The sequence below is a fragment of the Pavona decussata genome, unplaced genomic scaffold, assembly GCF_977016875.1.
Source record: "Pavona decussata unplaced genomic scaffold, jaPavDecu1.1 SCAFFOLD_16, whole genome shotgun sequence".
In the NCBI taxonomy this organism is placed as follows: Eukaryota; Metazoa; Cnidaria; class Anthozoa; order Scleractinia; family Agariciidae; genus Pavona; species Pavona decussata.
In genome coordinates, this window is record NW_028145439.1 from 3,009,274 (window position 1) to 3,027,500 (window position 18,227).

General features: G+C 38.6%; 2 protein-coding genes across 3 annotated transcripts in view; both read left to right on the top strand.

Annotated features, from left to right (window-relative positions):
• The first annotated feature begins 40 nt into the window (after positions 1-40).
• On the top strand, positions 41-8,519 carry LOC146487352 (DNA replication complex GINS protein PSF1-like). Its single transcript, XM_085087256.1, has 8 exons — positions 41-233; positions 428-492; positions 2,110-2,205; positions 2,783-2,873; positions 3,812-3,883; positions 5,687-5,719; positions 6,315-6,389; positions 8,054-8,519. The coding sequence occupies exons 1-8, from the start codon at positions 159-161 to the stop codon at positions 8,117-8,119; spliced, it is 573 nt and encodes a 190-aa protein (XP_084943382.1). The 5' UTR covers positions 41-158; the 3' UTR covers positions 8,120-8,519.
• Positions 8,520-10,393: 1,874 nt separating this feature from the next.
• The window catches only part of LOC146487353 (uncharacterized), a 10,173-nt gene continuing 2,339 nt past the window's right edge, over positions 10,394-18,227 (top strand). Inside the window, exons 1-9 of one of the 2 annotated variants that reach the window (XM_085087286.1) lie at positions 10,394-10,773; positions 11,234-11,369; positions 12,541-12,649; positions 13,494-13,562; positions 14,860-14,964; positions 15,707-15,753; positions 16,455-16,489; positions 17,051-17,168; positions 17,374-18,227. The exon at positions 17,374-18,227 is cut by the window's right edge and continues 703 nt beyond it. In XM_085087286.1, the coding sequence (XP_084943412.1) occupies positions 10,644-10,773; positions 11,234-11,369; positions 12,541-12,649; positions 13,494-13,562; positions 14,860-14,964; positions 15,707-15,753; positions 16,455-16,489; positions 17,051-17,168; positions 17,374-17,545 (921 nt within the window). In that variant the 5' untranslated portion in view covers positions 10,394-10,643 and the 3' untranslated portion in view covers positions 17,546-18,227. The remainder of the gene's footprint in view (positions 10,774-11,233; positions 11,370-12,540; positions 12,650-13,493; positions 13,563-14,859; positions 14,965-15,706; positions 15,754-16,454; positions 16,490-17,050; positions 17,169-17,373) is intronic. The other variant, XM_085087293.1, reaches the window with a different exon arrangement.

The window sequence follows — 18,227 nt, forward strand, 5'->3', positions numbered from 1 at the left end:
GACTGATTGCCTGTTATGTAAGAAGTCATGAATATGACCGTTGGAAAACTGGAAACTAGTAACAAAAATAAAACCAATATGGCGGGCAGAAGTTGGCATTTCTTTGCGTGAAGTTCTTCGTTTAAATTCCGTCATTTTCATCCTATATTTTGCGCATAATGTTTGGTGATAAAGCACTTGAGCTTGTGAAGGAGCTTAAAAGATGCATGGATGGCACACTACCGCCTTACAACGTAAGACATTGTTTACACTTTGTGGGCTATAAAAATTGGCGGGAAAATTAAGCTCGGGCTTCTCTATGCAAAAGAAATGCACAAATTTGAGTCATTCAGCCTATATTTAGGCTTATGGCAGTTATTTTCAAAGTGATCTCCACAGACTCCACTCCGCTGGGTACTGACTTGTTCCTTTTCATTCTGTTTTGAAGGAGGATCTAGTTAGACAGGTCTTGGAAGAGATGAAGATATTGTTTGAGCAGAACCAAAAGGAAGTGTAGGTTGAACAGAACTTTTTAAACAATTGAAGGGCTTGGTGCCTATAAACTGACACTTTCGTACATTTCAGATTGCTTTTTGTTGTTTTAGCGCAGATTCACCGGAATTTTTGTATGCTACCTTCAGAGATGCCAACCTCTGAAGATCTGAAATCTGGAGATTTTTTCTTCTGAGCACCCCCCCCTCCCTTATTACCCTACCCTCCCCCGTAAGCAAAATTGATGCACTCACCCCCCCCCCTCCCCCACCTTGTTGGCACAAAATTCGCGCAACACTGTCCTTTAATTGTTGAACGTTTATTCAATCAGAAAGTTGTTTATATTGCAATGATGACAAAAAGCGTATTTTCTTTAGTTTCCGTCAAAGTTTGTGGCAGATTGGGTAAAACAGGTATGCAAATGTAGCCATGACACAATATTTCTTAAATTTAGGGAACATTTGAGTTGAAAAACTAGCCTATTATACAAATAAGACGCCAAGTCGCTTTTATCCAGGAGGTTTAGTCATCCGTACGGGAGACCGGGAGATTTGTTCCGTAACCGGGAGACTCGCGGATAATCCGGGAGAGTTGGCATGAGTGTACCTTCATTCCTTCCGGAAACATTGCCCGAATGTTTTATCAGGTTTTATCCATTGCTTTGCCTTTCGTTTCCCATGACCAAACTTATATATGGGCGAGATTTAACGTTTTTATCACAAAATGAAGTGCAAAGCAATGGAGAAAACATATTTGGTGCAACATTTGTTGAAGGAATTGAATGCCACGTGGAAGAATCCGCTGAATCTGAGCTAAACAAAAAAACAAAAACGAATAAACAAACGAACAAAGGACCTATCTAAAATGCCATATAGGTTGGTTATGCACCAAGCCTTACAATTAATTACACAACTTTTATACATGCACAGAAATGCCAACCTCTGGAGTCCTGAAATCTGGAAATTTTTTCTTTTGTGCCAACCTTGTGTTATCACCCAGCTCCCCCCCCCCCCCCCTTGTAATGATCCATCCGCCTCAAGCATCAATCAACTTCATTCTCTTTCCAAAGCATTTCCCACCTCTCCCTCAAAAATTGACCCATTTCCTCAAGTTTCTACCAACGTCTGTGGCAGATCGGGTGAATGATACACGAAAATACAGCGAGGAACCACAACAAGAATTTGCAACGCCAGGTCTTTTTTGATTTTGTGAAAATTTGGGGTTAAAACCTTTGGTAGAGAAAAGATCAAAACTAGCTTTAATTTTATCCAGGAGATTTGGTGTTCAAACCAATAAACATTATGGGATAGGGGGTATGGATATTTTCTGGGACAATCCAGAATGGAAAAAATAATTTGCATTTTGAAGTGAATGTTTTCAAACACATACAAGGCCTCAAAGTTTACTGATTTCCAATCTGTACTTGCTAATTTTTTTTTGTGTGTGTGGAATATGTTAAGTTTATACATAGCCCCCCAGGCAGATGCCCTGTGGGCTTGTCACACATTCCTCCCCCATGTGAAGAATCTAAAGAGCATCTGTGTTGGAGGCTAAAAATAGGGTATTATAACTAAAAAAATTGGGGTGCTAATAGGTCTTTGATTAAATAGTACTAATCAGCTTCCTTTCTGTTATCAGGGCTTTAACTGTTGAAGGGGAAACTGGTTTGTTTTCTGGAGTGCATCTGAGGCATGCCAGCTTGGAAAGGAACAAGAGATGTCTTCTCTCCTACCTGTAAGTTTACAGAAACAAAACTTTCACCTAACAATAACATTGACAGATAGAGGATGTTACATGGCTGCGCAGAGATACGAAATTTCTCTTTGAGTGTTGAAAAATATTCGAACAGGTGAAATATTTTCAACACGAGAAGAGAAACTTCATACATGTATCTCCAAGTGCCCATGTAATGTTCTGTTCATTATATAAACACCAATGAAATACCAAATCATTGCAAAAGGCACAATTTATTATGTACCCATAGCAACAGTGATCTTTTAACATGTTATTTTCATGTGTGAAGATATCATGTTTTCGCAGGAAAGCTCACCTGGTATTTCATTGGTGTTTATATAATAAATGGATCTTTCTGTATGATGCCTCTGTGACTAACCAACTTATTTCTAAAAAGTAGTTTGACTGCTTTCAAGAGTTTATACTGAGGGGCATTTTTCATGAAATAATGACAGACATTACTTATTTAGTATTTCCTGTAAGTGAGCAACCTCACGCAATCCCATTTGAATCAGTTTTCAGGCAAACATGCAGAATCTCCCATAATATATTTTAGTTAATTTCATTTCTTCTTTAGATATAACAGGATGCTAAGGATAAAAAATCTCAGGTGGGAATTTGGAACTGTTTTACCTGAAGAAATCAAGGATAATTTATGCGAACAAGAGGTAATAATATACAACACCAGATACAGTGGAACCTCTCCTTACGGACACCTCTATAATACGGACACCTCTCTATAACGAACAGTTCACTTGGTCCCTGAGACACAGAAATCCATATAAAGCCTACCTCTCTAAAAAAGACACCTCTATAATACGGACACTTATTCCTGTCCCCTTGGTGTCCGTAATAAAGAGGTTTGACTGCATTTTATTTACTTATAAAAGTAGCGAGTTTTTATCATTTGTTTCCCAACGTCAGAACTGTCGCAACTCCAAATTCAAAATTGAAATCTTTATTTGCCGCCAAAGATTTTTTTGGTATGTTTACAAAGATGCAATCTTTAATAATAATATTATTATTCCTTATGGAGCAGGAGTTCTCAACAAACTCTTGTGGGCTTAGCAGGGAGAGCCCAAGTTACAATACTTATGCTGCATTATCTACTCTCACTGCTGGTTACTGTCAGTGTTAATTACATAGCAATCAGCAGTGAATTACATGAAACAATGAAAAAAATTGTACTCATGAATATTGATCCTCAGGTCTGGTTGTTCAAGGAGTGGATAACTCTATCCAGTAAATAAATCGCTATCGAGCGCAAAAATATACTCCAACCAATATATTTTATCCACTGGATGGCAACTTTTCTTCTGGATAAAGTTATCTGCTCTTTGAACAACTGAGCCCAGAATGCTGGAAAGTATATTACCAAGGTTGCTACCTAACAGGCGCCCAATAGCTTGGGGCTCCCCCAGGAAATTGCTCTGGCCAGGTGCCTATTAAATACTTACTCACACTCCATTAAAGCCAACGAAAAATGCTTGTTGAAACTCTTGCAAGTAGACAAATTTTATAAATTTATATGAATGTGTACATTGCCTCCAGTTGCTAAATTTAAAATAACAATCACTTTAAATGTTGTATTAATTATAATTTACAGATTCAGTGGTTTACGAAGTACAACAAATCTCTTGCAACATACATGAGAACTGTGGGCCTGGATCTCACACAGGTGAATATCATTTTATTGTATTGGGCCCAGTTGTTCAAAGCACGATTAAGCTAATCCTGGGTTGACATGGACTTTGATTAGAATTGAATTGCTAATGGGTTATTCCAGAAAAAATCCACACCTCCCCGACGGATGGGATTCTGGAAATTCTCACCGGAGGGGGGGTCAAAGACTCTGGAAATCCAGGCGGGAGGGGGGGGTTGAACTTAAGAAAGTCTTCTGCAGGAGTCATTTCGACCGATAGTTCACGCGATTCGAACGTTTAGTTCGGTGACACTTCAGCGCTCTCAGACCCTGAAAATAATAGAAATATTTTGTTCACATATTTCTCACCTAAAATAAATGATAATCAAAGTTCCTTCGCAGGTCCTTTTATAGCAGAAAACGCGAACAACAAGATAGTAAAGAACGAGCCATCGCAACATTGTTGCAACGAAGAGTTTGAAACGCCTGACACATTTCTACTCGTACCAGACCCAGCGCGCCACCGTTGGGTAATTTCACGTCCGCCATTGCATTCTTAGCGTGGATTCCACTGCGTCAGGCGGAAGAATTTTTTACTTGTGCAAGCAAGGATGCAGAGCTATTAGCTGAAGAAGATAATTCCAAAGAATTTTGGTCCAAACATTTCCTCTTCGTCGAAAATACTCGAGAGGAACTTGTGGCCATCTGTACCTCGAAAAAACTTTTGGAAACGTAAGTTATTGCGAAAGCAACAGAAGGAGAAAGTTCTTGGACGGGTTCCTGCAACATATACAGTGGTAACCTCTCTGAAGTCCCATCGTCCGTAGCACAGTTGAACAAGCAACCAGTGCGTTTTCTGCATGCCGTTTTAAGATTCCATGGGTGTTGTCCATTGGGCACAAAGGATGAACTTGTTCGCTTTTTCACATTGTTGCTCCTTTCTTTTTTTAGTTCCACACGATAGAGTTTTTAATATTAGCAGAAGCTTTAGAAATTAAAAAAGAACATCTTCTAGACGTGATTTTGCGTATTTTATATTAAAAATAAATTAAATTTAAGCCTAATATTTTTTTCCGGAAATCCCGGCGGGAGGGGGGGTCTTTTGTTTTGGAAATCCAGACAGGAGGGGGGGTCTTGTGCTTCAGGAAATCCAGGTGAGAGGGGGGGTTAAAAAACGACCCCATCCATCGGGGGGGTGTGGATTTTTTCTGGAATAACCCAATCAGTAAAAGATTCTCCCAAAGGATTTTAGTCCTTTAAATTTGACTTAGACATCTCTTTACCTTGAGCTTAAAATTAGCGTTTGAAAAGCATTTTAAAAAAGTGAGTTGAAAACCTCAGTTAAGTTTGATCGGGGATTAGGGTTCATCGGCTTTTGAACAACTGGGCCCTGGTCACACAGTGAGATACTTGAACTGCACCAAGTGCTCAAAAAGTAACAACCTCCAAAAATTCATTAACAAAAGAGTTTATATCTACATTCAGAAATTACCTATCATATGGCCATAAATATTGTTTACAATGTTTCTTTTCTGAGTACCGGTATCTTCATCTGTCATTTCACTTGGTGTGTCCCACTGGTCTAAGCTGAAAGTTTAAAGATTAGGAGAGCTCTATTACCAGCTGAACAAAATAATAATGGATGTTAAATTGGTGTGTCATAAATTTGCATCAATATTAATTCTTTATTGTTGTAGACTTTTTAGGTTTTAGATTTTATTGAGTCATTTTTGTTGTTGATTTTATTTTTGTAGATAGAAATACATATTTGTAATAAGTTTCTTCAGGCTCACTAATGCTACTGTCTAAACAAATTTGATTGATTGGTTATATCAACAGGATATGAAGCCACCTAAATCACTGTACATAGAGGTAGGTAATAACTTGGACACTTTTTCCAACATTCCTTGTCTTTACAAGTATCTTTAAATTACCTGGACATGGTTGATCAAAGCCTAATCCATGATGAAACTAGTTGACAGCATTGTTTTGTTTCAGTTAATTCAAAGCACTTTTCATGCGAAACCTTTAATTTGTAATTTCTGTTATGTTCACGACGGAATGTACAATTCCAGGAAAAAAATCCATACCCACCCTATGGAAGTTTATTGGAAATTCCTAGGGGGAGGGGGGTCTTTAAAGCCAAAATTTTAGAAGCAAAGTATGAAGGTAAACTGGAATTTCCTTGGATGACCAGGGGTGCTAAAAAAACCTTCTGTGAGGGAAGTATGGATTTTTTCTGGAACTGCACAATGGAAGTTGTCAGTTTGAAGGAACGTTTTTATAAAGAGAGTGATTATTCCAGTGAATACTGCAAACTTAAATGTAACGAAATGCCTTAGCAGAAGTAGGGGGTAAATTTGGGGTGGTCTTCTTAGGGGGAGAGATTCACAGAGAGATGATGACAGGTTTGTCAGAAACTGAAAGACCTGTCTAGTGACTTCACTGTTTCATTTATGTTTGAAAGGTTCGATGTCTAGAGGATTATGGAGAGTTTGAAACAGAGGATGGAACAGTTGTACTATTAAAGAAGAATAGTCAGGTACATGAATGTGAGAAGCATGAAGCTTAAGTCAAACTATCATGTGCATTGAAGGTTGAAAGTGGGTCCAGATTGGTTGCACTTAGTACACAGCTAAAAGAGAAAACCCATTGTGGCATTGGCCTTGCCACCAAGTCAGCTATTACATGTATTTATTATGAATGCAGTTTAATCACTGCAGCTGTGCGACATCACCCAGGGTACATTCTGTGTACATCCAATGCCAAAGATACACTGAAAATTCTGAAGTCATGCGCCAAGCAGCCACAGAAGTAGCCTGCGAACAGCAAACGTATTTCCGGTTGTCGCTTCTCTCCCTTCGAAAAATTGGGAGGGAGAGAGGGATGAAAAAGTTTAGAACGACTGCCATGCCAACCTCGTCCCTTCCCTACTCCCCTGCCAATAGACTCTAAATCCTAACACCAGGAGAGAAATCCTGGATGTTTTTGGACGACAACAGTTCATTTGAATGATAGTTTTGAAAACTCAAGGTAAGTGTTCTTTGCACCAACGCCTATGAGATAATCTACCTCTGTCTTAACGCCGCTTTACGCCAAAGACTACAATCGTATGCCAGTGCGCCAAGCAATTTGAAACCCACTCCGAAGATCTTTGCCATAACCTAGTACACAAAATGCAGCCTGGGACGTCAGCAAACAACAGGGTGAAGCATTCAAATAATTAGATATGGTGACTAAGGAAGGGATAAATCTGACCGAAAAACCCAATGGCCATCAATGCTGGGTCAGCGTTGAGCAGTACGTACAGCTATAAACTACTCTAAACTAAGGAAATGTGGTTTCAAAAGCGTGTACAGGAAACCGGGGGTTTGGAGAGTACTCCCTATAATGGACTGTAACAGGAGGTCTTGCCTGAAGGGGTAACCTTTTTCATGGTATATTTAACAATTAGATTATGAGCTCGAAATTTCTATCACGTGATAGTTGATGAGGGGGAAGCCCAAATCAACTATCACGCATAGAAATCGAGAGCGAATGATCTAATTGTTTTAGTATAAATCTACAAGTTGTTCAAAACTTAACAACAACAAGAAGGTTCATGTTTTTATTGAATTATATAAATAAGTCACGCCACGCGCTGCTCACTCTTCTCACTATCTACAACAGAATAGCGAGTAGCGTAACCAATAAGAGAACAGCATACGTGATAGAGCGCTAGTAGATTTATGCTAAAAAGGGGTAGGGATATAACAAGCCAAACTATAGAAAAGGGTAGGGAAAAACTGTCAAAATATCCCAAACAGACCCAGCGAAAAAAAAGACCGTGTTTCTACTGTAGGTGTGTGAAAGGGTTACCATTTCTGATGGAGGATATATCATGAAAGGGTTACCTTTCCCGTCAAAAAGCTTCTACGTGTAAAACTTTCTTGAGTACCCTGCAACCAGACAGGAAAATCTTGCTTTCTCCATGAATCGGAAACTTCATCTAGGTAGGAGTAAGGACATAATTTTGCTAAGGGCCGGTTTGCTGGTGATTGAATCTATTCTCTATGATCGCTGATCATCACTCAAGGGATCTGTCAGTTTCTTCTAGTAATAGTTATCAGAAAATCATGATTATTATACAGTACGTAAATCAGACTCTTAAAAAGCAACGTTAATCTAACTTCGTATAAATCATTTTTTCATTGTTTTTACTTCCAGCATTTCCTACCAAGATCACACTGTGAACATCTAATCAGACAAGGAATCCTTGAACATATTCTATAGCACAACAACAACTGAATTGTCCTTTGTGTAGAAAAAACTTCCCAGATTCAAGTCCCTTTGTAAAACCTTTCTCTGAGAATGAACCCAGATCTGATCAATGGTGACCAACCATGGCCAGTTATCGAATCGATTCTGCTGTTAGCTTTTCTCTGAATTAAGGTAATATCTGTTGTGCAAGCTTTGCAAAACAACTTACAATGGTAGCGAAGCAGCGAAGGAGACAAGTTCTGTAGCTTTGCTTCATTTTCTGTTGTATTGACTTTTTCCGGCATCGTGTGAGCAAAACAGTGCCACTAGTATCAAAGGTACAAAAGGCTTTGACCCCAAATCTGCTACTTTTCTTGTATCTCCGTCAAAACCCAAATGTTGTGGATATTAAAAGCAACTGATCTATATATGACAGTCTTGTGTTTCGTTGTCTTAATATCTTTTAATTGATAAGGGGGTTGCATGTAGTTTCTAAGAAACTGTGGTGCTGCGTCGGTGGGGAGTACAAACGAATGTTTGGTTTATCAACAGAATTTATAACTAAAGGCAAATTGGCCTCCGTAAAGAGATTCGAGTGCTGACGTTTCGAGCGCGGATTGAGTTTGATTGACAGTTTTTGTCACGTGCGTGCACAAGAAAGTTTTCATAACTTGTTTTGAGTGTGGTTCTGTTTCAGATTTGTTCCATGATTGATTCAGTTTGGTTCCAGTATTTTTGTTTACATCGTGGTACTGAGACAATACTCAGGAATTCAATATTGTCAGAAGTTGCTTAAGTTGCGCCTTTCCCAAGCCTGCTTTTCCTATGTTACGCTATTTTTCGTGCAAGTTGTCTCGGAAGTTTTTGTTGGGAAACAAGTTAGACGAGTCTCTGCGTGGTGTTACGACGATCGTTGCGCGAGACTGACCTCGTTCTACATTCTGTAACAAAAACATCGCGAGACATGTTCATTTCAGGGTATGTTACACTAGGAAAACGTTGCGTGGAACTTGTCTCACAAGAGCACAACATAATTATTGCGTAACGGGTTGCTAAAAAAAGTTTTCTTGTGTAATATAGGCTAGTTAGCTTCACCATGAAATTTACAGGATTTTACAAAACAACTGACCATTTACCGGTAACAACTATAGTTTTCATTCAGATTTAAATCTTGCAACACGAAATTGACCTCCTTCGGCTAAGGTGCAAACCATCTCGAAAACGGATTTTTTTTTTTTTTTTTTTTTTTGGGGGGGGGGGGGGGGGCTTTCTTTTTGCAGCTTAAGATGCGGGCATAACTGCGATGTTCTCTGCTTTTTATTACTACGTTCATCCGCAGCTCAAAATTTTTGTATACGGTTTTTCATAAATTTTACTTTCATCTCTTCAGGTTATATTTATAAACATATCCTTTTTATTCGTTTTTGGCTACCTTCTACACTACGGCGATCGAAAACGAAGGCCTTCGAAAAAGTTTCGTTAACTACTGCCTAGCTATAGTAAACTCTACCGTACCCTGTCGAAACAAAAATTGATTTCAGAGGTGCATACGCCACACTGCCAAATTAACCCTATGTCACGTGACCGTTGTTTTCGTCGTATAAATCAAATTACTTTTCAAAAACGTGTGTTTTCAAACGAAAGCGATCACAGTGTGATCATGGGGATCGTGGGGATGTGTCTGGACCTGTGTGGTTTCGGTTAAAAGAAAACAGACTTTGAAAACACACTATTGTAGAAAATAAACGAACTGTAAACTAATGACTATGTTTTTCCGCTCTATAAAAATCGAAATAAGGAAAACAGAAAAAAACAGTTGTTGCGAAATTCATCTCTCTTCCTCAAAAGGTTCAGATGGTTGTAAATTCATTGACTGAAACCTTCTTTAAATCAACAGGCGGGCTAAACATAATTTAAAACTCTTTGTTTAGTTTCTTCACGGTTTTTTGCTTCCTTTTGTTATTTCATCCTATCATTAGCAATTCTAATTTTGGTTACTGTGCCTGTATATAGTGATTCATTTAATAAGCTTTGCAATTTAACTGAAGATGTACGGTGGCTAATGTCCAAGCCGAAACTTGTCTAATTTTAAACTCAAAAGCGTTGTGCTTTTTACTGGAATAATTTTAATCAATTCTAGGATTCCGTGACTCCAACCGAAAACGGGGCAGTTTCCAATAGCAACTCACAAAACAATCGTAATGTCTCAGTCTCGTAACTTCCAGGAAACATTATACCCCCCCCCCCCCAAAAAAAAAAAGAAAAAAAAATTTGAAGGGCGTAGATTTCTGTACCGTTCGGAGATCAAATTCGTTGAAGCAGGTTAGAGCATGATTCAGTTGCGTGACAATTGCGTGACACGACTCTTGTCTCCATTGTTCGTTGCAGATCCGTTGCAGGAGTGTTTCAGTAAACAAAACAAGACCGATAAAAAGGGTCAGTGAACTAAATAAAATCGGTGACCAATTATCGACACTTGCACCAGGACGTTGTTCCTTTTTCAGTGACTGCAAATAGTTTCGTACATAAATCTCGGTGAAGCATACTGTTTTCGGTAATGCTGGAACTAAAGGCCTTTTCTTTGCTTCTTGCGTGCATCTACGGCGTTGTGATGATGACTCAAGCTGAAAGTTTCCCGGTACCACCATTCAAAAGGAGCCTTTCTCTACAGAATCCACCGCTTGAAGGTATGCACGAATACTTTCTTAGCATTACTTCCGTGCCAATAATAAGAATTGCACAAGAATTATCAATATTGAAATTGGTTACTTGAACTACCTTGATCAGTTTGTGAGCTTCCGAGCACGGACGTCTCCCGTTTCGTTCAGACTGCGCCCGAAGTTAGATGGTATACCCACCAAGGCAACCCTGTCATCTACTTTCTTGTTTCAAGTTAGCACAATAATGTCTCTGTCTCCATTTGGAGTCAGAGAAGGCCGTCTGACAAAGCGACTGCAGAATGCAGAACCAATTTCCCCAAATGGCTCAAGTTGCTAATTCATTTGGCCATTGGGTCCCGTGAAGTTCGAGAGTCGGATGTAATTAATGTGCGAATTTCAACTAGCTAAGAAAGTGGAAATCGGTTTCTTAGTACTGATTATAGACTTGCCTACAACCTAAGTGAGTGCCAAGTGAATTTATTAACAGGAAAAGATGTTGTGATCCTGCAAAATCTGCTGTTGAGGTCAAGATTTGTGAAATCTGAACTTGAAACAAATGGCGTTTATGACAAGAAAACCAGAGAGGCTGTAGCGAGTTACCAAGAAGGAAATGGGTTAAATAGGTAAGCAAAGAACTAGCCATCCCCGTTCGATCTGTGAGCGGACATGTACCCCAGTTTTATAGCGGAGCAATTTTCATCTTCAGTTTTGATAAGCAGCTGAAATTTACTCGAAGGAAAGGCATGGGCATTAAAGTCTTGATGACGTTCTTCCTTTCTTCAAGAATCAATATTGTTGAGGGGCTGGGAGCATAACAGGCTCATGTCAAGTATAGGGAGGATTGTGATTTTTATTAAAACTATAAGGAAACTCTGGGCAAGATCGGAAATGAACTGGCGTACCTATAGGCCACATTCCAAAAAGAAGGCAATTTCTTTCTCATCCTCTGGGACACACCCCTCACAGGGGGGTGGGGGTAATCCCCCATATAAGATTTGTAGGTGGTGGATTCCCAGTGTGGTGTGCACTTTCTGTTATGGTGGCCCCAAAGAGCACGGTTTTTTTGTGCTGTTGGTCTGAAAATGGGTATAGATTTTAATGATTTTGGTCTTAAAGTCTGTAAATGGGTATGAATTCTAGAGGCCAAAATTACTGAAAAAGAGGTACCATAAAATGACATTTTTTCAGAAATTGAGCCAGGGTTTGGAGAATTGAGCCACACACCCCCATCTAAAATTTGGAGGAGTACCAATGCCGGGGGTAGTTAGGGGGGGGGGGGAGATACACACAGGGCAAGTTGTCTGGCATCAGCTGTTACTGCTAACTTCAGACATTGCGAGCCAGGTCAGAATCACAAATTTCACATCTGACATTAGCAGTTTTGCCTGACATTTATAGTTTTATGCGACCTAGCCAGTGCTAAGACAACCCAAAACTGAGTTTGCTGTCATGGCAATGATGGCCTTTTAATTGTTTCACTTAGAGGGATGGACTACCATTCTTAATAAAATGGAGTGCACAATTATTGAGCGCTCCATTTTATTATTTTAAGCCCCCTCACCCTTCTTAAATAACCTCACCTTGGCAATAAACTTGAGCTCCCTCTTGCTATTATGCCCCCCACCCTGGTTCCAATCTGAATTGCAAATTTTCACATCACTGTCTTTTTAATTATCTGACCACAATCATTATCCCATAATGCTGCCTCCTCCCCCTCGACCCTCCCTTTCAGAGATCACACTGTAATGATTAACTGACTAACCCAAATATTACTCCCTTTTTGTTTCAATTCAGCACTGGTGAATTTGATGCTACAACAGCTGCTCTTGTTCTGAATCAGCTGATGTATGACGGATATCGAGATGATGGCACTCCACCATCTGATCTTGGGTATAAATTCAAGGTAATTTTCATAACCCTTTCACTCCTGTGATCTAAATGTTAATTCTCCTGACTGACTGCCATACAACTTTCACAGGTTCCCTCTCTTTGCTGTTCTGCATCCAATCCTAGCCTTCCTCTCCTTTAAGTGCCAAGTTATGTATAAATAAACCAAACTGTAATACACATTTTAATGTTTATTGGGTACTTGTTCACCCCTCCACCATACCCCTTTGACTCAAGCCTGTACCAGCAAGTGAACAACTCCTAGGGAAATTAAGGGAAGAAACCATTAGGGGGCTGCACCCCCCCTCCTTCCGTCTTCCCCTTATCTGCAGGGAAATCAACATCTGTCAAATGTTTTTTCTTTTTGGCTATTCATGTCTTTGCTTGCTTTTATACTTCATAGATTTGTACATTATAGTTAGTGTATTGTAGTTCATTATTTTCAATATGCTAATGAGAAACCCAGATTTTTTAATTCTATGGGGGCGTGGAGGGGTGGAGGGGGGATGGGGTGGGAAAGAGCATACTCCCACATACCACTAGGTTGTTGTGGATCAGAGAATTAACTCTGTGGTATATGTCAAAGTGCTAAGTAAACCATCCCATGAATTTCCCACTGAGTATTAGCCCTAGTAAGGAAAGAGAGACTGCATGAGACAAAGAAAAACTCTTTGAACTTGGTGGGAATCAAACCTACAACATCCCGATTTGATCACTGTTGCTCATGATACCGACTAAGCTACGAGAACAGAGAGTAAGTCTATTGTTGAGTCTTTTTCATAGCAGAACAGTTAAACACTGTGCAATATTTTGCCAGTATCCAGGTGAGGAAATGTAATGATAACTATTTTCTTTTGTAGGTCTATGTTCCTGTGTACAAAGATCGCACAAGAGAAACAAATGCCACACTGTTAGACGCCAGTAATAATGTAGGGTAGAAAACCAATTCTACTGTCTGTTTGAGATTGTTATAAGTTAATACACGCCGGTTTGTACACATTTTTGTATGCAAAATTCAAGACTTTTCCCATACTTTTTCAAAACAAATGCCACACTGTTGGACGCTAGTAAATAATGTAGAGTGGACAACCAATTCTACTGTCTGATTGAGATATACTGTTATAAGTTAATACAGGCCGGTTTGTACACATTTTTGTAAGCAAAATTCAAGACTTTTCCCATACCTTTTCCAAACCATCCACACTTGAGCTGTTATGAATCAAATTACACTCCTTAAAAACAGACTGAAATAGTTTTCGCTGGGGGAAAATTAAAATGAAATTCAAGTAGCTGATGGAAGCAATTAAGCACCATTTCAAAGGGACTGTTCAGCTACAGTAATAAAAATAAGTTGAAATTGAATCAGTTAAGGACCAAATAAATTTAAAGGGTTTGAACTTTGACACCAGCTGAGTCTGAAAGACCAGTTAATGCTACAAAAAAAAATTTGTTCCAGGGAAGAATAGTATACCTACCTGCCAACCAAATGTGTGAGATTTTTGTCTTGTCATGACCGGGATTTACGAAAACGTCCGAGCCACTTCCCAAGATTTCAGACGACTTTCGAACGCTGACAAAAAAGTCTGAGCTTACGATTCAAAGGGATTGTAGATATTTGAAAGCTTTTGCGATTCTTATTAAGAGCAAAGAAGTAATACATAACAAATCTGAAATGAAATGGCGCTTTTTCAGAACAACTCGTCTGGATTTGTGAGTCAGGCGTGAGGAATTGTCCTCAATGCGTGAGATTGATGTCTTTAGTCTGCAGGCGTGAGACTCGCGCATAATGTGTGAGAGTTGGCTGGTATAGAATAGTACTGCTTACTAGTCGCTTCTAAGCAGTTACAAGACGCAAATCAACGGCAGTTTTCTATGGTGTATATACTCTCATAGACCATAAAATGATGTCATAAAATGTTCAAAAGTCAAGCTGAGTGGCTCTTGGTTTCATACCATGTTTTGAACATTTTAATTAATTGGTCTATAACAGTATAGACCATGGAAAACTACCGTAGATTATTATTTTCTTTTTTTACAATAACACTGAAAATGTATGAATGGAATTGGCTTTATGTTCCGTTGAGAAAGCAAGTGCGTTACATCTGACATCATTTTTATTGTCTGACGTATTTATATAGACAATAGCTATGAGCCAATAAGCATGTGGGAGTTTTGACAGTTTTGTTAATGAAATCAAATTTAACAGTCATTGTTTGTGTGATCCAGGTGATGCACACATTTGTAGCACGCTGTCACGGCACTACAGATGCTGCAACTGGTAAAGCAGTGAATCAACTCACAACAAATGGCAACACTCCAACAGGATTAGTGGTATGTTCCTGTATATTGTAGAGACTTCTAATCAATGTCAGTGTTTTGTATTAATGTGCAACCCCATTTGCGATAAGAGGAATTAAGGTGAAAAACGTTTTTTTTTTTAGTGTGTTAAACAAAACTAAGTTTATAAACACCATTAATTTAAATGCGTATATAAACGCTGTTGAAACCCGTCAAAAACACTTAAAACAACCCCCAACTGATCGACCATGTAAAAGTAATTACTTATGGGCAAATAAAGAGAATTACTGTCGCAAGACTTCATTTGAAGGATTATTTATCATGAATTCTTGAGTTCCAGGATTATCATAAATAATTAATTGGGGTGTAATGAATAGCAAAAGGAAACATAGACCATTTTTGAACCGGGAGCTTAAATTTGTTAAAAAGCGTTTAACATTTCCATGTGTTTAACCGTCTGTGTTTAAGCACATTTAAACACCATTTTCCTCGAGTCACTCCTTTTTGCAAATTGGGTGTTGTTATGCAGCATTCTGAGTGAATTATAATAAGAATTATTGATGATGATGACGATGATGATGATGAAGATGATGACAATAACTAACTTTTATATAGTGCAAAATCCTAGAAGTCTAATGGAGCTTAAAACAATGTATTGAATAAAAACATTAAAGCGATACAAGATTTATAATAACATAGTACATTATAAGCCAAGTATATCTGTGATTTTTCTTGATTACTTTTAAGTTGATGCTGTTTTATTGTTTAATTTTAGACATTTGATCTCAATAGTCCAGAGCCGGATCCCAAGTTATTTGGACCGTAAGTTCTTGAAAATTGTGCTTACCATAATAAGCATTTATTGCTTAAAATGATATATGGGAGCCAAACTTAAGTAGGATGAATCCGTAAACCACTGTGGTACTCCTATACAATGTGTAGTTTCATAAAATATTCATATTACCCCCCCCCCCCACCCCCTCCTGGGCCCAATTGGAAATTCCAGAGGGTTGAGGGGCCTCAAAGCCCAAAATTTTACAGCAATTGGAATTTCCAGAGGGGTGGGGAGGGTCGTACAAGGAATCCCTTCTGTGGAGGAGTATTGTTATCAGTTTTACTAACTTCACAATCTCAAGGAGGGGCTACGAACAGATTAGTCTGTTTGATACAGGTAATAGCCGCTCAAATTGTTATTAGGAAGGGTGACATGCCAATTACCCTTGGTTCTGAAAGATTTTGAACTACAGACTCCGGTTGTTCAAAGAGCAGATAACTCATCCAGTGGATAAATTGCTAACCAGCGTATACATTTTATCTGCTGGATAGTGACTTATCTGCTGGATAAAGTTACAATAATATGCTCTTTGAACAACTGGGGCCGGATGAATTACGTTTGTGAAATTGTTAGTAGAAGTGTTAGTAGAACTGTAAGTAGAAGTGTTTGCCTTGGTTAAAAAATAAAAAAAAAAATTATAAGCATTGGAAACTAGATTTATTTTTGTTTACTTTCATTTTCTTTCCAGTTATCCAGTTATCAGGGCTGTCAAAGGACTAAAAGGTAAGGATCACAGAGTACACAGAAAATGGGAAAGAAAATTCCATTACCTCAAAAAACAATAAGTGAATTGCCTCACTGGCTAAACAGTTTGATGCTTGACACAAAGTTTTCTAAATTTCTTTACTTTTCAACCATTGGCTAAAAAAAAACAATTTTAGATAAAATCTGAAATACCATGCCTTTAATATTTTTCTAATTCCATGGCTTTTCTGGGCCTGGAATGCAAATTTCAAATTCCGGGTTAAAAGTAACATGGAGGTGTAAATGGGGTCATTAATTAACACCCAAAAGAATCAAACAGCAAAAGCCAAACAGCTCCCCGAAACGAAAATTAAACCCCAAAAACTCCCATGCTGAATTTTTGAACCATATAAAAACAGCCAGAAAAGATTAAAGGACAAATAAAGAACAACTTACAGTAAAAATGGATTGTTCGTGATTTGTAAGAATTGGTACTGTAATTCTGCAACACTCACTAATATGTCACTGCTAATTTTGTCATAATCTTCACTGTAATACTGGGCTAAAAAATAACTTTTTCTATGATACAAAAATTCACAGGAAACGCTGCAATAGGTCGGAACAAAAATGACACTTTCCTGAGCGACTACAGAAGTGGAATTCTACTGCACACAGGAGAGTGGGACAACTGGAATCCAACAAAACCCATGCCTAACAGGTCAGTATTATTTTAATTATTACTGATAAAATTATTATGCAGGATTTTTTTTTTTTTATCCCAAATTACAGACATGGGGGTTCAGTCTATTATACATGCTTCGGTACTGCTTAGTAGGGGTTAACTGCTTAAATGATAGTAGTTTAACTTTACATTGCAACTAAATAATAAAAGCCTTGCTAAGACCATAAATTTTCCCCAACAGTGATGGCTGTATTCACGTGCACCCAGCAGACTTGAATCAAATTGATGAAATCCTGGTCAAAAAGTTGGGTGTGGAGGTACACCCCAACCCCTTTGGAACAAACAAGTATCCCTATACTCCTCAAGGCCTGCTTTCTGTTGAGCAGATTGATGAATCTGAACTTACAGTTTAAAGTGGATCAATGTAAACTACAGTCAACTCTCTCATAAGAGACCACCCTTGGGGCATGACAAAGTGGTTGCCTACAGGAGGTCCTCACCTACGGGAAAGATCAACAAAATAAGCCTAATACTCGATTGATTAATTAATTACATAAAAATATTACCCTAGCAGCTAAAATTAGGCAAATAGGAACTAATTTGTTTGATTTTTTCACATGTATTCATTCTTCTGATGAACTTTCTGTAACATTTTGGAACAGATCACTGTAACAATTCCCGTTTACCTACAGATCTAATTATAGCCATCTTCTCTGTCTGTAAACTGTTATTATCTGTCAGCAGTCCGGGGAAGCGTCATTAAAAATTGAACTTTGTTACTTCTGAGTTATGATTTACTAACGATCAAACATGATTATGTTGGGTGGTCGCTTACCGGAAACAGAAAACAACAGAATATGTCAAATTTCTGGCCCAAAAAGTGGTCGCGGTCCTTTAAGAAATTTGAGTGGTGGTCGCTTACGAGAGAGCGCTTGAAAGAGTATTTAACTGAGAAACAAAACGGTTGTTTACGAAGTGGTCGCTTACGAGAAGTGGTTGCTATGAGAGAGTTGACTGTAGTAGTTCTTTCCAATTGGTGCGGTAGATTGTGTATATTCTAGAACGATTGCTTCATGTGTACCCATTGCCCCTTCC